The 23,032-nt window shown below is 48.8% G+C and overlaps 3 protein-coding genes across 6 annotated transcripts; 2 read left to right on the top strand and 1 right to left on the bottom strand.

The window, feature by feature from the left end:
- The first annotated feature begins 37 nt into the window (after positions 1-37).
- LRRC45 (leucine rich repeat containing 45) lies at positions 38-12,136 on the top strand. Of its 2 annotated transcripts, none has more exons than XM_074224852.1 (18): positions 38-171; positions 1,469-1,754; positions 2,524-2,585; positions 3,155-3,225; positions 3,396-3,574; positions 4,296-4,424; positions 5,898-6,010; positions 6,647-6,705; positions 6,793-6,870; positions 7,888-8,023; positions 8,170-8,247; positions 8,715-8,826; positions 8,946-9,016; positions 9,579-9,671; positions 10,444-10,536; positions 11,056-11,229; positions 11,314-11,461; positions 11,620-12,136. In XM_074224852.1, the coding sequence occupies exons 2-18, from the start codon at positions 1,523-1,525 to the stop codon at positions 11,817-11,819; spliced, it is 2,028 nt and encodes a 675-aa protein (XP_074080953.1). In that variant the 5' UTR covers positions 38-171; positions 1,469-1,522; the 3' UTR covers positions 11,820-12,136. The 2 variants fall into 2 exon arrangements, with proteins under 2 accessions (XP_074080953.1, XP_074080954.1); XM_074224853.1 differs by lacking the exon at positions 38-171 and adding an exon at positions 229-512.
- Positions 12,137-12,841: 705 nt separating this feature from the next.
- Positions 12,842-15,895, top strand: RAC3 (Rac family small GTPase 3). Of its 3 annotated transcripts, none has more exons than XM_074224859.1 (6): positions 12,842-13,003; positions 13,996-14,067; positions 14,361-14,478; positions 14,691-14,753; positions 14,916-15,075; positions 15,190-15,884. In XM_074224859.1, exons 1-6 carry the CDS (start codon positions 12,924-12,926, stop codon positions 15,318-15,320), a joined length of 624 nt encoding a protein of 207 aa, XP_074080960.1. In that variant the 5' UTR covers positions 12,842-12,923; the 3' UTR covers positions 15,321-15,884. The 3 variants fall into 3 exon arrangements, with proteins under 3 accessions (XP_074080960.1, XP_074080962.1, XP_074080961.1); XM_074224861.1 differs by lacking the exon at positions 12,842-13,003 and adding an exon at positions 13,445-13,554 and having other exon boundaries at positions 14,916-15,079; positions 15,190-15,895; XM_074224860.1 differs by lacking the exon at positions 12,842-13,003 and adding an exon at positions 13,445-13,554 and having other exon boundaries at positions 15,190-15,881.
- Positions 15,896-16,245: 350 nt separating this feature from the next.
- On the bottom strand, positions 16,246-21,325 carry DCXR (dicarbonyl and L-xylulose reductase). The gene is made up of 8 exons (XM_074224858.1): positions 21,000-21,325; positions 20,565-20,662; positions 18,639-18,793; positions 18,377-18,419; positions 18,185-18,284; positions 17,500-17,564; positions 16,622-16,739; positions 16,246-16,415 (listed from the first exon to the last, which is right to left on the bottom strand). The coding sequence occupies exons 1-8, from the start codon at positions 21,049-21,051 to the stop codon at positions 16,312-16,314; spliced, it is 735 nt and encodes a 244-aa protein (XP_074080959.1). The 5' UTR covers positions 21,052-21,325; the 3' UTR covers positions 16,246-16,311.
- Between the last annotated feature and the right edge of the window lie 1,707 nt (positions 21,326-23,032).

Here is a 23,032-nt window from a genome sequence, read left to right as displayed (position 1 = left end):
CACGCGCGCTCTCGCCGCTTGCACCCGCCCTCCTCGGCGCTCCGCCCGAAGGACGGCCCCGTGAAGGTTCCTGGGACTTGTAGTTCCTACCGCCTCCAGGCCTCAGGCTGAACTACCTTTCCCGGCGCACCCCGCACTTCCTGGTTACCGAGGCGCTGCTGGCGGCGACCGGTGAGTCGGCGGTTTGCGCCCCCCCGCCCCACGCGAGTGCAGGAATAGAGCTGGGGGGGCCTCGAACCCACGCCTGTGAGGGCGGGGGGAGCAGACGCGCCCTCCCCGGGACACCCGTCTCCGTCGCTCTGCCCCCTCGCCTTCGCTCCTCCCCCGCCCCGCCGCGCCACCCGGACCCGGCCTGCCCTCTCATGAAAGGCCACCTGGCCCCCGGGAGCTCGCGCTGTGACCCCCCGTGGGCACGGCCCCGGCGCAGGCGGCGCAGACCCAGCCCCGCGAGGGCCCCGCGGCCGCCACGACGGAGGCGCTTGGCTCTGGGCGCCGGGGCCCAGCAGGAGGTGGTGAGCCAGGGGGCCATGGCACCCGACCTGCCGGGGCCGCTGGTAGGAGTGCCAGCCCTTCTCCGCAGAAGCCGCCTCCCGGCGCAGCTGCCTGTGAGCAGCCCCGGAGCGGGCCGGCCAGCTCGGGGAGAGCTGCGGCTAGTGACCGGAAGTGCTCCTCCTCTCTGCACCATGCTTTTCCCTCCGGGATGTCCAGGAGCTGAGCTAGAAGCAGGGCTGGCGGTTTGGGAGGCGCTGCTAGCCCCACTTGGGTGCAAGGTGTTCGCCCCTGGCATGAGAGGGGTCATAGTAGTCAAGGTTGATGGTAACGGTTTCACTTTTGAACATGCTTAAGCATTCCGAAAGGATAAGACCTCATACCTAGGAACTTCATTTTATACAGGTCCCCTGTATGTGCCCATATCAGTACCTACCCTTATCTACCTCAGCCGGCATTTTGGGTGCAGAGGGGAGGAGAGTAGGGAAGAGGAACCTAATAATTTTTCAACACTTGTCCCACTTTTTTTAGAATTTTTTATTTAAAGGACAATGAGGTGAAGTGACTTGCCCAAGGTCACACAGCTAGGGTTTTTTTTTTTAGGTTTTTGCAAGGCAAATGGGGTTAAGTGGCTTGCCCAAGGCCACACAGCTAGGCCCGTGCTCTATCCACTGCACCACCTAGCTGCCCCTTGTCCCCCTTTTCCTAATTTCATTCCTCATCTGGTGAAACAGTATCTCCCTTATCTAGTCTTGAAATAAATTGTTAGAAACTTTACTGTTTTCCATCATCCAATCTTGCAGCACTTCATAGTTTCCTTATGCATTTGTCATATCCTAATTTGCTTTTTATTTATCTGTGTCTGTTTTGTTAGCCATGGTGAAGGCAACCTGGCCTAGGAATATGCAGATCTCCCAAGGATGGGAGATAATTTTGTGAGCTTTGAAACTAATTCTCTCATTCTGGAATTTCTTCACAGAAAAGTTATACTATAAGAAAGACACTGAGGAAGCCCCTGTAGTTTTTCTGGACAATGGAGGAGTTCCGCCGTTCCTATAGCCGACTGTGTAAAGACAGTGGGGCTGAGCCCCAGGAAGCAGTCCTCAAACAGCTGCATGATCTTCGGGAGGGCCATCACAAGAGCAGGCTGGACCTGGCCACCCAGAGTTTGTCGGTTGACACCTGTGGAGCTCTGGGGAAGCTTCTACAAAACGACATCCTATTTTCAGTGGTCCTCTTAAGTGACTGCATGATGAGTGAAGAAGGTGAATACTGGTTCTGTGCACTTAGTCAGAAGACAGGTTAGGTTCTAAAACCTTTGGCTGCTGCTTGGACTTGGCCAGATCTGAACTCCTTGTCCCAGTCCCAGACTCAGATACGTAGATTTTCTGATACTTCCATTGGCATTTTATTTACTAAACACAATTATGAGGATTCCTCTCCGAAGCCAAATGTCCTCAGACTCCTTCAGCTCTCTTGGTGTCTATTCTCCTAGCCTCTCTTTAGAATGAAACAGCCTAAGGAGATGGGGAAAAAGTGTTTCCCTCTTCTGCAAAGGACTTGGAGACAGATTTTTTTTCTACACTTTTACAACTGCCACACCATTCCCCCATCCTGTTGCTTCCTCTAACCTTTATACCAAGCTCTAGTTCAGCTTATCATGTGATAATAATTCACTTCCATGAATATCAGTTTCCTTGTCTGAGGCCTGGCAACTTTTCCTGATATATGATTTCAACATGAGAAAATGCTTTTTAGATTTTAACATATTGTATAATGTGATTTCTTAGTATCATTGGGATAAATCCTACAAGTCTCAGCCTTAGGACTGCCTAACCTTGTAGAAATGACCTAATGTTTGACCAGCTGAGTTGGTGTAGCATTTTGTTGCTATGGTCAACTTGGGTTCAGTTGGACATCTAACCCTGACCAAACTGAGCAGATTCCTGCAGATAGGAAAAAAGGAGAGTATAGGAAATGACCCAGAGAAGCCATTGTATACCAAGAAAAAAAATGACTCCTTGTCTCTTACAGGATCCAAACTGCTCATCCAAGGACTTTGTTCAAACACAGTGCTCAGATATCTGGATTTAAAGGTGAGCAGATAGAAATATAGTCTTCACAATAATACCAGACCCAAGGAATAATGGGGAAGGTTAGTGGAGGGGGGGAATGGGGAATGGTAAATAATAATTGTGGGGTAGTGTCTGGTGTCCTTTAGAAGCATCTCAGGTTAGTCTTTCCTAAGTTTGAACCGTTACAGGGATATCATTTGAATTGCCTAGCTTGCCTCAGAATTGTTTGTCTACTTGTGTTATAGATTTATGTCTTGAATTCATATAAATCCCTAAGCTCAAAGGTGGAGATCATAAATCCCCTACAGCGCTTAATATATAGTGTTAAATGAATAAATGTTGGAGTCGCACTAGTTCCCTGAGGAAATTATGTGATACTAATTTTGAGGAAAACATGTCTTCTTTTTTAAAAAAGGCAGCCCCTAACCCTCTTCTTCACTATCTTAAATTCCATTCCTAAAGGTAGGTCTAACCCCAGTTTCACCTTGTAGCAGGATGGAGCACACAGATATACTCACTCAGAAGATAGGGCTTCCACATTGAGAGTCTAGCCTCAGGAAGGTGAATGATTGACCATTCATCTGTCCTAGGGTAATAACCTTCGAGCTATTGGAGCTGAGGCTCTGGGCAAACTCCTTCGACAAAACAAGTCCATTCAAAGGTAAGAGGCTGACCCCCTGCCCCCATCCCTTCTCATCAATATGACTCAGATTTGTTCCTAGAAAGAAAATCTCCCAGACCATCCTCCTATTCATTCCCATGAGGCTTTGTGAGTTCAAATTGCTTTTCTGGGCCAGACCTCTTCAGCCCTGATGATGGCTTTTTTCACAGCCTTATTCTAGAGTGGAACAACCTGGGGATGTGGGAAGAAAGTTTTTCCCTCTTCTGTGAGGGCCTTGGGGCCAATACTACTCTGCTGCAACTAGACCTCCGAAACAACCAGATTAACCACAAGGGGGCAGAAGAACTGGCCTTGGCCTTGAAGAACAATTCCACTCTCCAAGAAATAGGTAAGCAAGTTCCATCCAGGCCTGACCCTGTTGACTCAGCCCCAGCAGGGGAGACACAATTCTCCCTGGCCATGGAGCTGGTCTGTGCTCTAAAAACAAAGATGAATATAAGAATAATAGCTAGCATTTCTTATAGCCCTTTTTAAAATTTGCCAAAGCACTTTACAAATCCCATACAACTCTGGGACACTGCTATTATCCCCTTGTGAGAGATGAGGAAACTCAGACAGGCAGGCTTGCCACAAGTTAAGTATTTGAGACCAGAGTTGAACTTGCATCTTCTTGACTCTAGACCTGCTCCTCTATCCACTGGACCACCTATGGAACTAATTTATGTTCCTTGTACTACTTATATACTTGTACATGTCTGGCCCTGGACCACTCTAAGCCTTTTGCCATTTTTCCTTCACCTATTGTTGCAATTTTCATGTTTTTTCAAGAAGAGGCAGATAAAAGCATATGTGCCCTTCTAACTGGAGAGGAAATGGTAACTTGAAATAAAGCTTTTCCTCTCATCTTCCCAAACCAAAGATCTAGCTCTGTCCCTTTCTTCCTACATTGCCGCCTGTTCTTCCTTGGTTCCCTTAGATGCCTTTTCTGTGATTCCAAAACCCCTCTAGTTGGAATGGGAGAATTGGCAACTGATGGCAAGACTTCTTTTCCATTCTTCTATCCTCTGGTTTTCTCTATCCCAATGATGTTGTCATGCTCCCCCCCCCAGATCTTCGTTGGAATAACATCGGACTCCTGGGAGGCCGGGCAATTGTAAACTGTTTTTCCAACAACAGGACCCTAAGGAAGCTGGAGCTAGCTGGGAACAATGTCCCAGGGGATATCTTGAAAGCTGTTGGTAAGTGATAGAGCTGGAAGGTACTGGATTCTCAGAACTGTGTCTTGAAATGAGCCAACTTTCAGATCTAGTGGGTCCCTTTTGCTTGAATCCTGTCAATTGAGAAAGCCAAATATTTTGCAGAACCGTAAACTAGGTAGGAAAAATCTAATTGCATAGGACTAGGATGTAGTAGAGAAGTTTCTTTTCCATACCTATCTATTGATAGAATAAGGCCTTCTCCTTAATAAAAAGCATTTTGTAAAAGTAAGGAAATAGTAGGTTTTCCCTAATATCTGTAATTTCTAATGAGGTAGTTCAGAAATCCAACCTAATATGGGAGATCCTAAAGCTTCATGAGGCTTTAAGGTTTGCAAAGCACTTTACACCAAATGAGTTAGCATATGTCAAATGCTTTGCAAACCTTAAAGGACTAGGCAAATACCAGCAATTATTATTGATGAAGTCAGTATAGTCTGAGGATTTTCTCCTGATCTCCGTCCCCTGGACTAGTGGTGGGGAAGTCATTGCTTCCGCAGGACACTGGAACCCTATCTATACAGGCCAGACTTTCTGAAAGTTTTAAGGGCCACTATAATAGTAAATTTCTTGTTTTTATATACTGTTTTAAGACTTATAACAGGGGCAGCTAGGTGGCATAGTGGATAAAGCACCGGCCCTGGAGTCAGGAGTACCTGGGTTCAAATCCGGTCTGAGACATTTAGTAATTACCTAGCTGTGTGGCCTTGGGCAAGCCACTTAACCCCGTTTGCCTTGCAAAAACCTAAAAAAAAACCAAAAACAAACTTATAGCTTTTTCATCACAAAATCCTCGGAGGGAGTCATTGTGCAATGATTATTGTCCCTATTTTACACATGGGACCTGAGAGGATGATCTACCTAGGGTCACCCAGCTAGCTAATAAGTAACTGAAGGATTTGAATTCAGGTCTCCTGCCTCTAGTTTAGCACTATTCCCACTGTGCCATACTGCCTCTTCAGAAAAATAATGGTGCACCAAATTTTCAGTCATTCACCTGGGGACAAGATTCTAGTTTGCAAATTATCCAAAGAGAATTAAAAGTTATAGTCCAGTTTCTCCTTATCTCTCACCATAATTCTAAGTCTGCTCCTACAATCTTCTCAGTCAGTGTATTTTCAAGAAATGCAAATTCATTTTAAATAAAATTTAAATGAAATTTCAAGAAGGTAAGACTGCTGAAATAATATCGCTTACAGTTTTCTGCTTATTATTGGGGTTATTATTTATCTCATCTACTATAATAGCATAGCAATAATTTATCTAAGTGACCAGAACAGATAGAACATCTGGTCAGTGGTCCTCAAGGTCTTAAGATCTATCCTCAGCTTCGATCTCTGGAAAAGCCACAAGAACTGTCTGGCTTAAGTGGATTATCCAGGTCTTTGCCAATTAATGAGACAGCTATCCCAGAGTCAAAAGGGGTGTGGGGGTGACACTGTTGTCTTCTGACAGAACAAGCCATGGAACACAACATAGACAGGCAGGTGTCACACCAGGAGAATAAGAATCGAACTTACGTGCTAAGCAAGGAAGTCCAAAACCTCAAAGAAGAGAAGTCCAAACAGGTAAGCAATCTTCCTTCTCACCTGCCACCTTACCTCTGTGTTGGAAAGCTGGTTGGTCGTGTAGCTGCAGTTTGTACCTGCTTTTATTGCTTACCCTCAGTGAGATAATTTCCTTTTTCCTGCTCATTCTAGACTTTATGTAGGTGAAGAGGAACCAAGTGTCCTTTCATCTTTCTTCTTATTCTTTAAGATTTCACTCCTCCTCAGGAAAGGAGCTGTTGGATCCAGAGGCCTTTGGTAGCTTATCCTTTTCTTGGTCATCATGAGCTAGACTACCCACTTCTTTTTCAGGAGAAGGAAGGAGGGTTAGTGCTACCTTTCCATGTCTCTCAAGGGTTTTATCCACATTGTCAAATCCCTTCATCTGATTCTCCAATTTTCCTGACTCCTTTTTTTCACTCTTGAACCCCAGAATGCCTCAATATCAAGTGTTTGTCCTTCCTAGTAACTGATAGCCCAATACTACAGGAATCCTTTGGGTAGATGTGGTATGAAGTTAGAAGGGTCAATTCTCTTATTTCCTTGGCATGTCTTGAGTGCTACTTAGACTTATATTATGCCCTTTGTCCCAGATCTCACCTATAGTATTAGGGTTCACTATTTTTATATGGCTTTATATATCTATTCCATCCCCAGTTTCTGAGCCTGATGGATACAATTGATAAACAAAGGGAAGAGATTTCCAGGAATAGCAGGTAAGTGGTTCAGAAGGAAGTAGGAGGCAGCTGCTTTATGGAATATATAGGTTTGTTTCAATGGTCAGCTCTCTTGTCATTCCTTAGGTCATCAGCAGCCCGAATGAGTCAGCTTCAAGAGGCACTGAATGAACGTCACTCCATTATCAACTCCCTCAAGGCCAAGTATGTAGTAGACTGGTCTGGAGCAGACAGGGTGATGGCTTGAGGTACTTCCCCTCCCCTTAGGCTCCCTGAACATATGTATTATCCCTGCCCTTCATGGAGTCATCAGGGCATAAGAACACAGGCAAGAGCATTTCAGAACACAGGGTAAAATAAAGAACTAGTGGCAACAAATGTGTTTTTAAAATGATATATAATTAAAAGAGTTAATGTTGGATTAGATTAATCCAGAATGGCTTCTTGTAGAAAGAATTTGAAGCTGGGTTTTCAAGGATGTAGGCTGGAGAAAGGGAAAGGTGTATTTGATGGAATGAGTAAGTTTAGTTTGGTTTGATTTTTTTTTTGGATACATCAAGTTAATAGGAATAGAGAGATTAAGGTGATGGGGAAGGAGGCAGGAGGAGGGACAGTTAGTGATGCAGTATGGTCTTTTTTTGGCAAGGCAAAGGGGTTAAATGACTTACCTAAGGGCACACAGCTAGATAATTATTTAGTGAGGTCAGATTTGAACTCAGGTCTTCCTGACTCCAGGGCCATTGCTCTATCCACTATGCCACTTTGCTGCCCCTATTGATGAGGGTCTTTAAAAGTCAGGCTAGGCAGCTAGGTGTCACAGTGGATATAACACCAGCCCTAGAGTCAGGAGGACCTGAGTTCAAATCCAGCCTCAGATATAACTTAATTACCTAGCTGTGTGATCTTGGGCAAGTCACTTAACTCCATTGCCTAACAAAAGCTAAAAAAAAAAGTCAGGCTGAAAATTGCAGGTTTAAAGCAAGAAGAAACTTCTCCAGAGTCTTAAAAAGCACCTCTCCTAACATGGTCCTCACCTAGCACTTTGTTTTTGCAACTCTCTGCTGCATTTTTTATGTGATATAATACTGCTTTTATAGTTCCCTGTATTTTGTCTTATCTTCTAACCAGACTCCTTGCACCTTCAGTTCCTAACCCAGTATGCTGTTCCCAGGAGGCATTGGATAGGCACCAATCTAATAAACCTCCTCTCCCATCATATAGGCTGCAGATGACTGAGGCTGCTTTGGCTCTGTCTGAGCAGAAGGTCCAAGACTTGAGCGATCTGTTAACCACTGCAAAGCAAGAACAAATGAACCTGTCACAGCGACAATCCAAGGAACTGAAACTAGAGCAGCAGGTACACTGACTGAGGATTTATGTTGACTTTGATCAGGGGAAGTATTGGGCAACACTTAGATGAACTGGGAGGGGAATCGTGTAGTTCTCACAGTGTGGCAGAAAGAGCCCTCATCAAAGCTACTTCTCACTTAATTGTACTTCTAGGAAGCTGCAGATCGGGAATCTAAGTTACTGAAAGAATTAACTGCATCCAATGAAAGAAATATGCTTCTACGTAACCAGGTATGGTAGGGGGGCCAGGACAGGGCTAATAGGGTAAACTGGAGCATGCTCCAGTTAAGGAGCAGCAGTTCTGTTCTGACAGAGCTGTCCAGGAGGTAGAACTGAACCAAAACTGAACCACTAAACCATACATAAAGATCCCTATAGACCACATAGTGGCTTAGAAAACTATACATTAACATTAGCTGAATTTTCTTGTATTTTTATTATTTTTTAAAATTTTATTTAAGGCATTGGGGTTAAGTGGCTTGCCCAAGATCACACAGCTAGACAATTTTAAGTGTCTGAGACTGGATTTGAACTCAGGTTCTCCTGACTCCAGAGCTGGTGCTCTATCCACTGCGCCACCTAGCTGCTCCCTTCTTGTATTTTTATTAAAATATTTCCCAATTACATTTTCATTTGGTTTAGGGTGCTCAGGAGAGCCACGTATTTGACATCTCTGCTGTAAATGTTGGGTCTTTCAGGTAGATGAACTAGAGCGAAAGGGCAAATCTCAGCAGGAGCGGCTATTCCTGACAAAGCAAGAACTGACCAATATAACAGCGGAGTTGAAGTTACGACTAACTCAAGCTGATGGTAAGTGCTGGGGAGGGGGGCATGAAGGAAAGGAAACCCAGAGGGAGAAGAGGGTCATGTTGGGGCACCAGGCCACTCCTCTGGAAGGGTATGACCCACAGCTTACTTTGATCTTCTAGAGCGCCTGGAAATGGAGAAGAGGAGATTCAAACAAAACTTAGAGGATTCAGAAAACCTACGACTAAAAGAGGTGAAGAAGGCCTGTCTTTTGGGGAAGCAGAACTTTAGATCCTCCTTAGTCTCTCAAGCTTGTATAGTGTTTTTGCTGTTTCCTAATCTACCAGGAGCACCACAAAACTGACCTGCAACATATATATCCATCTAATGAGATTGGGGGAGGGGAGGGCATGGCATGGCTTCTGGGACATTGTTGTTCTTCCTCACCCTAGTGAGGCAGTCATAGTATCTGAGAATAGCAGAAAAGTGAGAAGAAATCTTCCAGACTCTCTGACCCAAACTCTTCATTTTACCAAGAAGGAAGCAAGGCCAGGGAAGTGAAGTAGCCTGCTAGAAGTCACCCAGAGAAGGAAATTCCCTGAAAATGAATTCACTTTCAAATGGGTGAATAATTCTTTCCCACCTCAGTTTTTCTCCAGTGACAGAGTTGGAGGACTTTTAACCTTCAGTCCAGCTCCTCTCAGAATAAAGTAAATGGGGCTCAGAAAAGCAGCTGTTTGCATAGGCTTTTGAGAAAAGAATTAGGGAGCAAGACTTCTCAAGACTTCAAGTCCTGCATCTTTGTTACTGAGCAGGTACAACATTTGAGTCGTCACATGGAAGAAAGTGAACGAAGTTTACAGGAGAGGATACAAAAACTGGAGACAGTGCGAATTTCCCTGGAGGAGGTGAGCATTTATAATGAAGAAGGGAACACTGACCCAAAACTAACTTATCACAGAGTAAGGGATTGGAAATAACCTCCTGGAGTGTACAGATATCATCCCTACCCCATGCCCTCCTTGAACCTAAGTATCACAGTAGGAACCATGGACCTAAGATTCAAGGATATTGTGGGCTCCCTTACTCTGTGCCAGTGTCTGCCCCTTAGTGTGATCTTTAAGGGAAATGCCCAGAAACCCAGAAGGTGATCTAGGATGCAGGCAGGGGCAAAGCAAAGCTGCAGTTGGGTTGAAAGTGACAATGACAGAGCTCAGGGCAAAGGATGAAAGGATTCTTCTTTGTTACAAGGCCACATTTCTCATAATGTGTTTGGAGAGGGTGGAGGCAATACCTTGCTGAAAGATCTGGTTAAGAAAATAGCTGAATTCGGTTCAATAATTGAGATCTCCGGGCTAATGTTGAAAAGTAGCATGACCAAGTGGATAGCACTGGTTTCAAGTCCCCCTACCCTGCACATAAATGGATGGGTGACCTAGGCAAGTCCCTTAACCTTTTAGTTAACTCTGATCCACCTTCTTAAGGTGAAGAACAGTTGCTCATCTGCATTGATGGTGCTTGCTTTCTTTATGGAGAATTCCTTCTACCAGTGATATTACAAGTCTAAACTTCCCACCCCAAAAGGGCTGACTATGGCCAAAGACCTGCTTAGTAGCCAGAGCAGGGTCACTCCTAGAGAATGGCCCTGGAGGCCTAGAGATCATATCTGTGCCCATGTAGGAGGTGAGCCGAGTGAAGAAAGCTGTACTGGCCGAACGAGGTCAAGCAGAAGAAGAGATGATCAAAGCCAAGAATCAAGTGCGCCTGGAACTGGTGAGTTGATCAAAACTGTAGAAGCCAAGCCATTTATTACAAGAAGTAGATGTCAAAAGTCCCACTTTCAAAGGGTTCCAGGTTTAATGGAGAGGTTGGACACACACATAAAGGGGACATGAGAAAACAGCATTTAAACAAGTATCAACAATTTCCAGATCAAATTCTATTGCAATGGATGCCATGATTAATCTCCCTAATTAAAAGATTTTTCATCTATAATCTTCAACCCATTGATTTCAAGTAGTATTGCATGCAACAAAGAAATTTGAAAGCTCTTAGCTCTTGGGGCTGGTTATAAAGATCTTGGCCTGTTACTTCTGTGTAAGAGTTGTGGAGCCATGGGGCACAGGAGGCATTGTTGAGTTGGGTTGGGGTTCACTGGATGGATTTTAAGAAATCCTGGGAGGAAAAATAAGGCAGTGGAAAGTGTTGGACGAGGGTAGAATAGTGATAGGACACGGTAGTGACCCATTCCTTCCAAGATGGCCTGCCATTGTTTTTCTTTGAACCCTGAAGCAACAACGAATGACTCATCTGGAAGAGAAATTAAGACTGATGACCCAGGCCCGGGATGAAGCTCAGGAATATTGCCTCCAGCAGAAACAAGCTATGGCGGAAAGCCAAGCCAAGAGCAACCAGATGAACCTCCAGATGGAAGCCCTGAGGAGGCAGTTAGAGGAGCTGCAGCAGGTGTGTCTGGAGGGCCTTCCAGGGCCTACAGAGGGGCCAGGGCTTGGATCCCACTTTCTCCCCTCACGGTATTTCCCCCATTAGGAACTGAGAAACAAAGATCAAGTGAAGGTGGCTGAGGTGAGCAAAGTGCGAGTGGAGTTACAGGAGCAGATTGGCCACTTGCAGGCAGAGATGACGGCCCAGGAAGGCTTAAGGGAGAAGATTGCAGCCCTGGAAAGGCAGATAAAAGGTGAGGCCTCTGCCTGAAACAGGTCCCAGGGAGGCCCTTGTTCCTGGATGATTGGAGACAGGCTAATGCAGCAATCCCTCTTACCTCCCACTACTTGCTCCTTATGACACTGTAGAGCAGTCATATTCCCCCTAATCAAACTTCTCCTTTCCCCACAGTGATGTCAAGCAGTCACCGAGAGGCTCTGCTGGACAGAGAGAGTGAAAATGCTTCTATCAGGGAAAAGCTGAGGCTCAAGAATACTGAGATCAAGAGGCTGCGGGAGGAGGAGGCCCAGCGAGCCAGTTTCCTGCAGAATGCCATCTTAGCTTATGTACAGGGTTCTCCCCTGGGATCTTCAAACTTGGACAAGGAATAAGAATCAGGGAAGGTTCTGAGACTGGTTATAAAGCAGGGAGAACAGTGGCAGAAGACAAAGGGAGCTCAGCTCTGTTTGCCTGCAAGACAACCTCCATCTCCTAAGTTAGACCTAAGATGAAAAATACAAAATGAGAACTTCCCAAGCATCTGAGGCTTCCTGGCAGAAGGACAGTGGATCCCAGAGAACTTATTACCAAGGGAGGTGGGAAATCTGGGTTTCTCCCAACTTTCTTCCCTTCTCTCCTTTGATGCAAGGCAAAATGGCTTAACTATACACCATCTCCAACTTAAAGTAACACTGATGACCAAGGAGAATGGAGGCTACTATGCTGTGTTTTTTGAAAAATGCAATTTAGTTCTAGCATGAATTTCATTGTCCCAGATGAATCACCCAGATTAGGTCCAAGTGAATTGTTTTAAGTCTCCAGCAAGGGGTGCTGGTTGGGCAGTGCCTCTGTTTATAAGGCAGATCAGCTGACAGTGTTCCCTGGTACTCAAAGATCTCACAATTCTCTACCCCTTCCTTGCTGTAGCTCAAAAGAAACACAAGAGGTGCAGACTTAGCGACATCTCCACTCCAAATGTTGACATGGACTATTTGTGCCCAGCCCAGAGTAGAGCCTTCTGAGCTCTGCTCTCCGATCAGCCACAGTGGACACACTCCTCCTATACCTTGATGCTGACATAGTGATGGCATTTTGGTCGACTCCCAGCACCAAGGACAGCCACCCATCTTTCCCCTCCAACATATTTTGAGAATCATGTGCCTTAAAAGAGTGCTGGAAGATGACAGAAAAGCTGGAGCAGAACTCAGTTTGAACTCTGCAACTATCCCCCAAGATATAACTGTTGGGGGGGTGAGTGTGTGTGATCATGTGCTAGTTATAAAGCAGATAATGTTATGATCACTTTTAAAATTTAACCTTAAGACTGACTCAGTGGACGTTCTTTAGCACAGTACGGCCGGCCCTGCAGCTAGCCTGGTGATTTTTTGTTTGTTTAGCATGTTTCTGAGTGTAGGACTTGGCCTCCCCCCAGGGCCCCGCCGCCCTGTGCCGCCTTACGTACTGCTCCCTAGTAAGCCCTCACTCCTGGCTCTGCCATGTTGCGACAGTGGCCGTGTGGCAGCCTCCGCCACTTTCCGGGAAGGGGGTCTTGGAGTTTCCTCCTCGTTCAGCACAGGTTTGGAGGAGGCCGTTTGCTTGTCCCTGAATCGGGCGCCCGAGTCCGAGCCCCTTGGGCGGGCGCTCACCCCCGGGGGATGGAGAGCTTCCCCAAAGGGGCCCAGCACCGACGTAGGGCTGCTCGGGCGATGCAGGCTCCCGGGCCCGCTGCCAGCCGGATGGGGCGCGGGGAGTCACCTGGGCGCCCGGGCCCGCCGGGGAGGAGCCGAGCCGGAGCCGCCGCCGCCGCCGCCGCCGCCGCCCGAGTGGGCGGGGAAAGGTGTGGGCGCCCGCCCCCGTGCCGCCTCCGCCGCCCGCCCCGCGCCGCCTCCCCCGCCCGCCCCGCGCCGCCTCCCCCGCCCGCCCCGCGCCTCCGCTCCCGCCCGCCCCGCGCCGCCTCCGCCGCCCGCCCCGCGCCGCCGCCCCCGCCCCGCCGCCTCGGGTCTTCGGCTGTCTCCGGCCGCGGCGCTGGGCACTGCCCCGGTTCGGCTCGCAGACCCCGGCTCCCGCGCAGCCGGCTCCTGGCCCCGGGCACATGCAGGCGATCAAATGCGTGGTGGTCGGCGACGGGTGAGCCGGGCCCGGGGGGCGGGCCGGGGGCGGGGCGGGTGGGGCGGAGGCCGGAGCCCCGGGGCCGGGCCGGGCCGCGCACAGGTGCCACGCCCTGGCAGCCCGGGCCTGGCGGGCCGGGGGCATCGGCGCCCCGGGGGCCCCGACCCTCCCAGTGCGCCGGGCTCAGCCGGCAGCCTCGGCCCTCGCCGCCTCCGGAGACACTTTGTGAATTCGCTCGAGTCATCAGAATCCCCATTTTCTCCACGCTTTCCCACCTCTCGGGGCTCCCCAGAAAAACGACCCAGGGAGGCAGTGGCAACCATGGGAGGCCCCACAGCTTGGCTCTCCTTGCTCCAGACCTCGGGGTGCAGCATCCCGAAGAGCGAGGGTAGCGCCTTCTTCAAGTGGGTGGGCTCAGTGGGGAAGGGTGTCCCAGGTTTATCCCTTCTCTCCCTTTAGAGCCGTGGGGAAGACATGCCTGCTCATCAGCTACACCACCAACGCCTTCCCTGGAGAGTACATCCCTACCGTGTGAGCCTCTGGGGCCCGGGACAAGCGCTACACGCCCAGCTACAAGGCCCACAGCTAGGGGCACGCAGAAAAGGAATGCCCGCCTGGGCTTGGTCCCTGTCTGTGGAGGACACGGGCCAACCTTGGGGACTGGAGGGCCAATGGACAGTCTGCCACAGTCTGCCTTCCCTGGGAATTCCTGATGGGCTGGGGGGGGGGGGGGTAAGACTAAGACTTTTGAAGATCCCTGGCACAACTCTCAGTGGAGATCCAAGGGTCCCTCAACTCTGATTTTCATCTCTTCTCCCCACCAGTTTCGACAACTACTCAGCCAATGTGATGGTAGATGGGAAGCCTGTGAACCTGGGGCTATGGGATACAGCTGGGCAGGAAGACTATGACCGCCTTCGACCCCTCTCTTATCCCCAGACCGTATGTAGTCCCCGCAGTTCCCTACTTCCTCTCCCTCCTAAGCTCAGCAGGACCAATACTCAAGGGTCTGGACCTAGACAAAATTGGAATGTTAATATCCACGCTTGGAAGCCACAGTTGGGATCTCACAGTGGGTGGGGCAAGGTGGGTGAAATAAAGGGTGGGGAGGACATCTTTCATCGGCAAGCCATTGACTGCACTTTCCTACATAGGACGTCTTCCTGATCTGTTTCTCCCTGGTGAGCCCAGCCTCCTTTGAGAATGTCCGTGCCAAGGTACTAATGTGGGTAAGGGCAGGAAGGAAAACCACACTAGAAAGACTTGGCCCTTTTCTTCCTTTTCCAGGCCTGGGTAGGAAACTTGAGGCCCAAGGAAGCAGAAGACTAAGGGTCACAAAAAAGGGACAACCTCTTAGCATCTTGTACCTCTTCCCATAGTGGTACCCTGAGGTACGACATCACTGTCCCAACACACCAATAATCCTGGTGGGCACCAAGCTGGACCTTAGAGATGACAAAGACACCATTGAACGACTTCGGGACAAGAAGTTGGCCCCCATTACTTACCCCCAGGGTCTGGCCATGGCCAGAGAGATTGGTGAGTAGGGGCAATGGGCAGAGTGTAGGGGACAATAAAGAGGTCAGTCACAAGAAAGTGTAGAAATGCTGCCATTCTCATCTTCACCCCGAGATCCCTTCTACTTATCCCTAGGCTCTGTCAAGTACCTAGAGTGCTCAGCCTTGACGCAGCGAGGGCTCAAGACAGTGTTTGATGAAGCTATTCGGGCAGTGCTATGTCCCCCACCCATCAAGAAACCTGGCAAGAAGTGTACTGTGTTCTAAACTGTGCCCAGTCTCCTTCCCCAGGTAGCCTGAGTGGTGAGGAGGGCTTGGAGCCCAAGGGCCAGGGGTTGGGACAGTGTCCCAAACCCCCAAGTATGGTGTCATTGTTGAAATGTTTGATTTCCCTTCAGTCTGATGTGACATGTGTATAGGGAGTGGGAAGATAGAGAGGGAGGGGGGTGGGAAGGGGAGGTTTGGGCTCTGGGAAGAGAAGATCAGCATAAGGAACAAGGCAAGCTGTCCTGGAGGGGAGGGCTGCCAAGGGAGAGAGGAAGCCCCTGCTCCTACCCAGGCCTGGGAAGCGCAGCCTGAAGCTTCTCTCCCCCACCCCTACTCTGCACCCAGGGACCCAGGAGCCCAAGCCTCTAGCTAGCACAGGAGGGAGCAGGGTCTCTCTCGGAGAGGAGAAGGGGCATCGCCAGGGCAGCCCTGGGATGGGCTTCCCAGATTGAGGTGGGTGGGGGGAGGGAAGGGAGGGAAGTATGTGACAATTCATCCTGTCCCAGGACAGGTTCATTATCCCTTATTTTATACAATAAACATTTCTCCACGAACACAGGCCTTGCATTTTTTGGGAGCTGACCCCCAATTAACCAGATTGTTTTTTTTTCTGCACCCATCCCCCTAAGTAACTACAGAGGGACAATAACTTGCCTTAATGATTACTTTGTAACCAGAGTGATAACCAGAGGGGTCCCACCTGTTACTATGGGCAGAATCAAACAGTTTTCCTTCAAAAACCCCCTATTGGCTCTGACCCAGCTTGTTCTGAGCCCAAAGGTCTAGTTTAGTTGGTAAGGTGACTAAGTACTTGAGAGCCTGGATCAGATTGAACTTCCCAAGGGGCCTCTTTTCTACCCCTACTCTCAGCAGCACCACCAACTACCCCCTCCCCTCCTCAGGCCAAAGAATCAACGTTCAAGCATCAGATTATACACATTTAATAAGGCACATGAAGCAGATGCTTCCCCCGGATCAGGATGCAGACCTCCTAACCCACCAGATACCCTCCATCCACCAGCAGAGAAAAGCCAGTGGTCATGGCACTCCGGTCACTGAGCAGGAAAAGAATGCTGTTCACCACATCCTCCACCTCTGCAAGGGGAATAGAGTGATACCTAAAGGTTGGAAGACGGGTGTCTTCCTTTATACTTCCCCTACCACTTTATACTTAACACAAGTGAAAGGGAATGAGGTTCTGTCCTAGGTCTCTTGGAAGGAAGGCACCAAAAGCTAAATGATTAAGGGGAGAAGGGAGGGGATGAAGGGTATTTCATCTTGAGGACTCACCCTCAACTCACCTGCAAACTTGCCCAGTGGGATTCGGTTTAGCATGGGTTCTGATTTCTGGGCATCACTCCAATTGGCCTTGCCCATGGCAGTCATCACCACAGTAGGATTCACCGTGTTCACCCGGATCTGGGTTAGAAGGGTTCAGGTTGGTCCTTTAGGGGCATGGCCATACCTGGGGCAAGCTTGGGAAACAGGCTGAAAGGGACCTGGGAGAGACTCTGGTCCAACATAGGGTGGAACAAGAGTCCTCTTGCAATGTACCTGACGATAACTGGTTATCCAGCTTTTGTTCCACTAATAGTTCTAATTGGTCTAAAAGTTTGGTTTTTTTTACCAGGTAGCAAGCCAAATTTGCTTTTTTATCACCTTTATCCATTACTTTTTGTCAGTGTGTGTGTGTGTGTGTGTGTGGTAGGGTAAAGTGTCTCTTGCTCAGGGTCACACAGTTATAAGTGTCAGATGTCTGAGGTCTGATTTAAACTCAGGTCCTGCTGACAATAGGGCTCCTGTTCTATCCATGGTGCCACCTCACTGCCATATGTGCCTTAGTAAATGTGTATAAGGCAATAGTGACTTGCCCAGCTAGTAAGGGTCTGAAGCTGGATTTGAATTTGTGTCTTTATGATTCCAGGACTGATGCTCAAGCCACTGCAGCACCTAAAACACCCCCAATTCCTTCAACTGATAGGAACGAGACCCATTTCTATTCAGTCTCTCCTCTGAACCCTAACTTATCAATGTGTTTCCTCAATTGTGGTTCCCAAAATTGAAGGGACTACTCCAGCTGTAGTCTGATCAGAGAGGGGGGGTAGGACTTTTAACATCCTGGCGGGAAGAGGACCTTTTTAAGCTTATAACAAGGGAATTTAGATGACTCAGTTCTTACCTTATGGGGTCCCAGCTCCAGAGCCATCACCTTGGTTAGCATGTCCATAGCACCTTTTGTGGAGCCTGGTGAGAGGCAATGGGGTAGAGAGGAAGAGAGTAAAAGAGCTGTCAGATATTTAAAATTGAGAAGGCATCTTGGGGATGCAGTGGCTAGAGCACCGGCCCTGAAGTCAGGAGGACCTGATCTCAATTCTGTTTTCAGACACTTGATTACCTATCTGTGTGACCTTGGGTAAGTCACTTAACCTCCATTGCCTTGCCAAAAAAAATTGAGAGAGGTGGTTGGCAAGTATACAGAGAGGGAGAGGCACCCCAAGGTAAAATGGTATTTTTGTCTTTCTCCGTATTCCCAGTGCTTGGTATTTAAATGTTTGCTAATTGACCAGGATAGCATTAGAGACTCCGAGGGTGGGAAGCAGCTTGGTGTAAGGAGAAGAGTAAGCCTGGCCCAAGTGTCAGAAGACTTGGTTTCTAGTCCTCCCTCTCACCAATTCCCTGGGGATACTTCTCTGGGTCTCAGTTTTTTCACCTGTATAGTGAAGGGGTTGGATTACATGACTCAGGTTCCTTCCAACTCTTCTAGTCTAAGTTAAGAAAGGAAACTGGGTCCTAGTGTTTCAAATGGTTGAAATAAGTGGCAGGAGAAAGGACCAAGAAGGAGGGCTTAAGGGGTGGGCACTCACAGTAAATGGCATGGTCTTTTAGTGCACATTGGGAGGCTTGACTGGAGACGTTGACAATAGCTCCGGGGGCTTCCCGTGCTATCAATCCCCGGCAGACAATCTAGAAAGTAGGGGAATGAAACAGAAGAATGAGAGGGACTTGAATCATGCTATATTTCCCACCTTGTAATTTCCAAACTGTGTGTCACTCACCTGGGATACTTGGACCACTGACCGAAAATTCACATCAAAAGATCTGGGTGGTGAGATACAGACATAGTCATAGCTAGAAGGCAAAAATAGCGCTCTCCCCCGACCCCAACCCCAGAACCCCAGGGCCCAGACCACTTTTTCCTTCTCATTCCCTCAGAGGAGAAAAATTCCAGGCTAGATTCCTAGAGTTTACTTGGGTTGCTCCCCCCACCCCCACCATCCTGAGGCCCTACTTTTTTTTTTTTTTAAACTTAGGGCTTACCTATTACAAGCCTCCTTAGTGACTTCCAGGAAAGGCTGCAGCAAGGCTATGCCTGCATTATTCACCAACAGATCCACAGGACCGATGTTGCTCATAGCCTGCTCTGTGGCCTCCCAGTCTCCCAGATCCACACATAAAGTTTCCATTCCGGGACACTTCAGGGAATTGGAAAGGGCTATTAGGCAACAATAGGAGAAAAGCTAACCAGGTGGGAGGAGAGTTCCACAGCCCAGCCAGGAGTTCAGAAAGGAGGAACAAAATTGGGGAATGAGAGTGAAAAAGTGAGATGGTCAGATGATAATATCTTGTGAGTGCTTCCACTAATGGGTTAAAAGGATGGAGTGGAAGTACCTTAAGATGGTTTACAAAATGATAGTGACTGATATCTTCAGCAGATCCTGTAGCCCTGGGCTATGGTCTCTGGGAACTTTGGGGTCCTCAGAAAAATAGAACCCCGTAGTTCTAAACATAGAGCTGTACTTGGATTTCTCAAGGAAACTTAAGGCTCCCTGCCATGCTGAACCTCATATAATTTTTTGTTTGGGTGGGGTAGGGCAATTGGGGTTGAATGACTTGTCCAGGGTCACACAGCTATTAAATGTCTGAAGCCACATTTGAACTCAGCTCTTCCTAATTCCAGGGTCAGTGCCCAATCCACAATCCAGCTGTCACCTAGTTCCCCCATACACGTCCTTTTTTCTTTTGAAATGTAAAGTGATTTATTTTTCTAACTACATGCAAAGATAATTTTCAACATTCACATTTTGTAAGATTTTGAGTTCCACATTTTTCTCCCTCTTTCTTTCTCTCTCCCCTCCGTGACATGGAGCAGTCTTTTATAGGTTACACATGTATAACTAAGGACTTTATAGACTTTCCCATTTTCTACCCATGTCGATCACAAAGGCCACAACTCTGGGCCCCCAGATTCCGTCAAGTACTTTGCCTGGGAGTAGGAAGGAGCAGCAGCTTTGGCCTCCCTGAACTGTCCAGTGTTCTGGAAGTCCCAAGGCTGTGTCCAAGAGTGACCTCGAAGGTCATCAGATGGAACTGACATGAATGTGTAGTGATTGAGACGGAGTGGTGATCATCTTCCGTATGGCCACAAGCCACGGAACATCTGTAGAGTGGAGGAGACCCAAGGAGGGAGAAATAGAATAGCCTACATTCCAATTCAAAAAGCACTTTGTATATGTCTTTTATTTTAGAGTGACACCCTAAGAGTGTTGGTACGGAAGTCAGGAAGGACCTGGGTTGGAATCCTACATCTGATATATTTAACTAAGCCCTTTCAGCTTCTTTCTTGGCATGTAAAACGAGAGGCATCGGGTTTAGAAGGGAGCCAGCCTGGATCAGCCCAGTCCAGGGTGCCCTGGGGGCTGTGTAACCCAGAGTCAATCTTTTCACTGCTTGATACCCCCAGGCAGTTCTTCAGGGCCATAAACACCAGTAGAACGGATTAGCGCCTCAGGAATTCTCTTTATACATGAAACCACAGGAAAGCTAAAAAAATAGTAACAGTAATACCCTTACCTCCGGGTGGTTGCAGGGCTCGAAAGACAAATGGGTGAAAAGGGCTCTGCGAAACTTAAAATGGTCTGTACAAAGGCTGGCTGTATTTCGGTATTATCTGCATTTTATAGATAAGGAAACCGGGGGTCCTGAGAGTGCGAGGGCACTCGTGGTCCCTCGGGAAGCTCGAGTGGGAGCCTGGGGCTTCCATAAGCCCAAATCTGTTGCCTCCGAACCCCGGGTTTTTTGCTGTTTTTTGGTGGGGGAGGCCGGGCAGGATGCAAGGGTCCGGGGAGGCTGACCCTAGCTCCCGGACTCCCACGCCCGGATGGCCGGGGACCGGCGGTGTTCGTGGGGGGCCGGGGCCGGGGCCGGGGCCGGGGCGGACTGTTGGCCTTGGAGAGCCCTGGTTACCTCCTCGGCCAGGCTGGTCAGGTCCTCCTGGGTCCGGCTCACCGCCACCACCTGGGCTCCGCTGGCCAAGAGCGCCTTGGCGGTGTCCCTCCCGATGCCTGCAACGTCCAGAGGGGCTCAGGCTCCGCCTCCCGGACCCCCCGCCCCGCCGGCCCGGACCCCCCGCCGTGCCCGGCAGGCCCAGACCCCCCGCCCCGCCGGCCCGGCCCGGACCCCCCGCCCCGCCGGCCCGGCCCGGACCCCCCGCCCCGCCGGCCCGGACCCCCCGCCCCGCCGGCCCGGCCCGGACCCCCGCCCCGCCGGCCCGGACCCCCCCGCCCCGCCGGCCCGTCCCGGACCCCCCGCCGTGCCCGGCCCGGACCCCCCGCCCCGCCGGCCCGGACCCCCCGCCCCGCCGGCCCGGACCCCCGCCCCGCCGGCCGGCCCAGGCCCCACCTTTGCCCGCTCCGGTGACCAGCGCCCGGCGGCCGCTGAAGCTCAGCTCCATCCCAACGGCTCCGCGTGCTCCGGGCCCCGAACGGACTCTGCGGGCCGGGGCTGCGGCCGGGCCAACCTGGGAGGGGAGGGGGACAGAAAAGACAGTTTATCCAATCGCTAGTCGCTTTCCAGGAGGGGAGCTTTGGGGATAGCTTCGGCCATATTAGGAGGGCCGGGGGCGGGGCCGGTTAAGAGGCTGGGATTGGCTAAAAACGGGGGCGAAGGCGGAGCCGTGGCCGGGGGCGCGGCCCGGGGCTTCTCGGCCGGGTGTCCGCGGGTTCCGGTCCTGCGCCGTTCGGAGCTGGCAGAGGAGCTCAAAGCGCCCCCGAGCCTTTTCCTTCCTTTTTGCTGGACCCACCATAATGCCACATATAATAGTTGTGTCTCTGCGACATGCTCAGCGCTGGCACACGCCGCCCCCCTTACACACTGCCTGACCTTCCTGTGAAGGGACCCTCGCGTCTCCCCGCTGCCGCCTCTGACGCTCCACAGTCCCTAGACCCCCCCAAAGGGTACTGTCCCCTCCAGTGGTACTGAAAGGGGCAGAAAAGGGAAATCCATGAAAGGGAGACTGATAAAATCAAATTGTGGAGCCTCTCGGAAAAAAAAAAAGCTGACATGCCTAAAATGGCTTCCTGAACAGAGTCCGGTTCCCCAACACATACTCTAGGAAACACGTGAAATCTGTGTCACATTAATGCATTCTTTATTAATTAATTAATAATTCGTTATTAAGAATTTTGATAAGGAACTTTCTCCAAACAGCCTATTAGGAGCAAACTCCCATCCAGGCTAATGAGACAGCACAAACAGAAGGGTCAGAGATACATAGTAGCCTTGAGAACTTTTTATTGGGAGAAAGAAAGAGCAGAGGTCTCTCCTGAGAAAGTCCTTCGGGTGTTTGGAAGTCCCTGGTAGCAAAAGTAACAAAGTGTGGGTGCAGCTTGAACTAGTACCACCTAGGGCTCTGAGATTCCTAGCACCTTGTCCTGTAATGCCAGACAGTTCCAGCGATCGATCTTGCCCTCTGAACCTCCCAAGAACCAGAGGGAATTCATCCAAGGAAAGAATGCAGGTAACTCTAGGCAAGAAAAGCAAGGTCAAGTACTGACTCAAAAATGTCCAACAAAGAGCCGAGTATGTCCCTGACACAAAGTTCCAATTTATGAACTAAAGTGGGGAGATGACTCAAAGAAGTAATAATCAGCTTCAAATCTATTATAAACCTTGAGATCCCCAGGAAAAAAAAAAAAAGAGAATTCTGGATCAGCTGAACCAAATATTCAAAAAAAAAATGATTCTTCCATAGGACTATTCAAATAGCTCGAAGAAATGAGACGAATTTAAAAATAGAATGAAATAAAATACCAGGAAGAAAAAAAAATTGGAGATTAAGTAGCTTAAAAGATAAAGTAGTAAACTTTGCCCAAAGAAAATCAAGAGTGAAAACAAAAAACCATAAAATATTTGATGTCAAAAACAACTGCTCTGGAAAACAAAAACAAGGAAACATAATTTAAGAATTAATCGATTCGGCGTGGCTAGGTGGCACAGTGGATAGAGCACCGGCCCTGGAGTCAGGAGTACCTGAGTTCAAATCCGACCTCAGACACTTAATAATTACCTAGCTGTGTGGCCTTGGGCAAGCCACTTAACCCTATTTGCCTTGCAAAAAAAAAAACTTAAAAAAAAGAAGACATAAAGGTGATAGGAAGAATAGAGGAAGAGACAAAAAAAGTAAATGGAGCATAGGAGAAGTCTCAGGAATTAATGCAGCTGAATAGCTGTTGCAGCAGCTACAAGTGACCTCATTAGAAGACAGCTGAATCCTGCCTCTCTGTGAAGACCTATAGTTATATCTTCAACCTCAAAGGGATTAGAGATGTATGTTCCCAAAATCTGAGTAAAATTTTTTGGCCCTCTCTTCATACCAGAGAAGAAATCTGAATTATTATGGCATTAAAAGATAAAATGTATTGCTAATATAGAGT

Source organism: Macrotis lagotis, chromosome 2, assembly GCF_037893015.1.
Source record: "Macrotis lagotis isolate mMagLag1 chromosome 2, bilby.v1.9.chrom.fasta, whole genome shotgun sequence".
Taxonomy (NCBI): domain Eukaryota; kingdom Metazoa; phylum Chordata; class Mammalia; order Peramelemorphia; family Peramelidae; genus Macrotis; species Macrotis lagotis.
This window is presented reverse-complemented; position numbering and strand designations above follow the sequence as displayed.

Coding starts and splice junctions, on each gene's coding strand:
- LRRC45 (XM_074224852.1), top strand. CDS start 1,523: ATGGAGGAGTTCCGCCGTTCCTATAGCCGACTGTGTAAAGACAGTGGG. Junction 4,425..5,897: donor GGATATCTTGAAAGCTGTTG/GTAAGTGATAGA, acceptor GTCTTCTGACAG/AACAAGCCATGGAACACAAC. Junction 6,706..6,792: donor GAGATTTCCAGGAATAGCAG/GTAAGTGGTTCA, acceptor GTCATTCCTTAG/GTCATCAGCAGCCCGAATGA.
- DCXR (XM_074224858.1), bottom strand. CDS start 21,051: ATGGAGCTGAGCTTCAGCGGCCGCCGGGCGCTGGTCACCGGAGCGGGC. Junction 20,663..20,999: donor GGTCACCGGAGCGGGCAAAG/GTGGGGCCTGGG, acceptor TGGACGTTGCAG/GCATCGGGAGGGACACCGCC. Junction 18,794..20,564: donor TGACCAGCCTGGCCGAGGAG/GTAACCAGGGCT, acceptor AATTCCCTGAAG/TGTCCCGGAATGGAAACTTT.
- RAC3 (XM_074224859.1), top strand. CDS start 12,924: ATGTTGCGACAGTGGCCGTGTGGCAGCCTCCGCCACTTTCCGGGAAGG. Junction 14,068..14,360: donor GGAGAGTACATCCCTACCGT/GTGAGCCTCTGG, acceptor TCTCCCCACCAG/TTTCGACAACTACTCAGCCA. Junction 14,479..14,690: donor CCCTCTCTTATCCCCAGACC/GTATGTAGTCCC, acceptor TTTCCTACATAG/GACGTCTTCCTGATCTGTTT.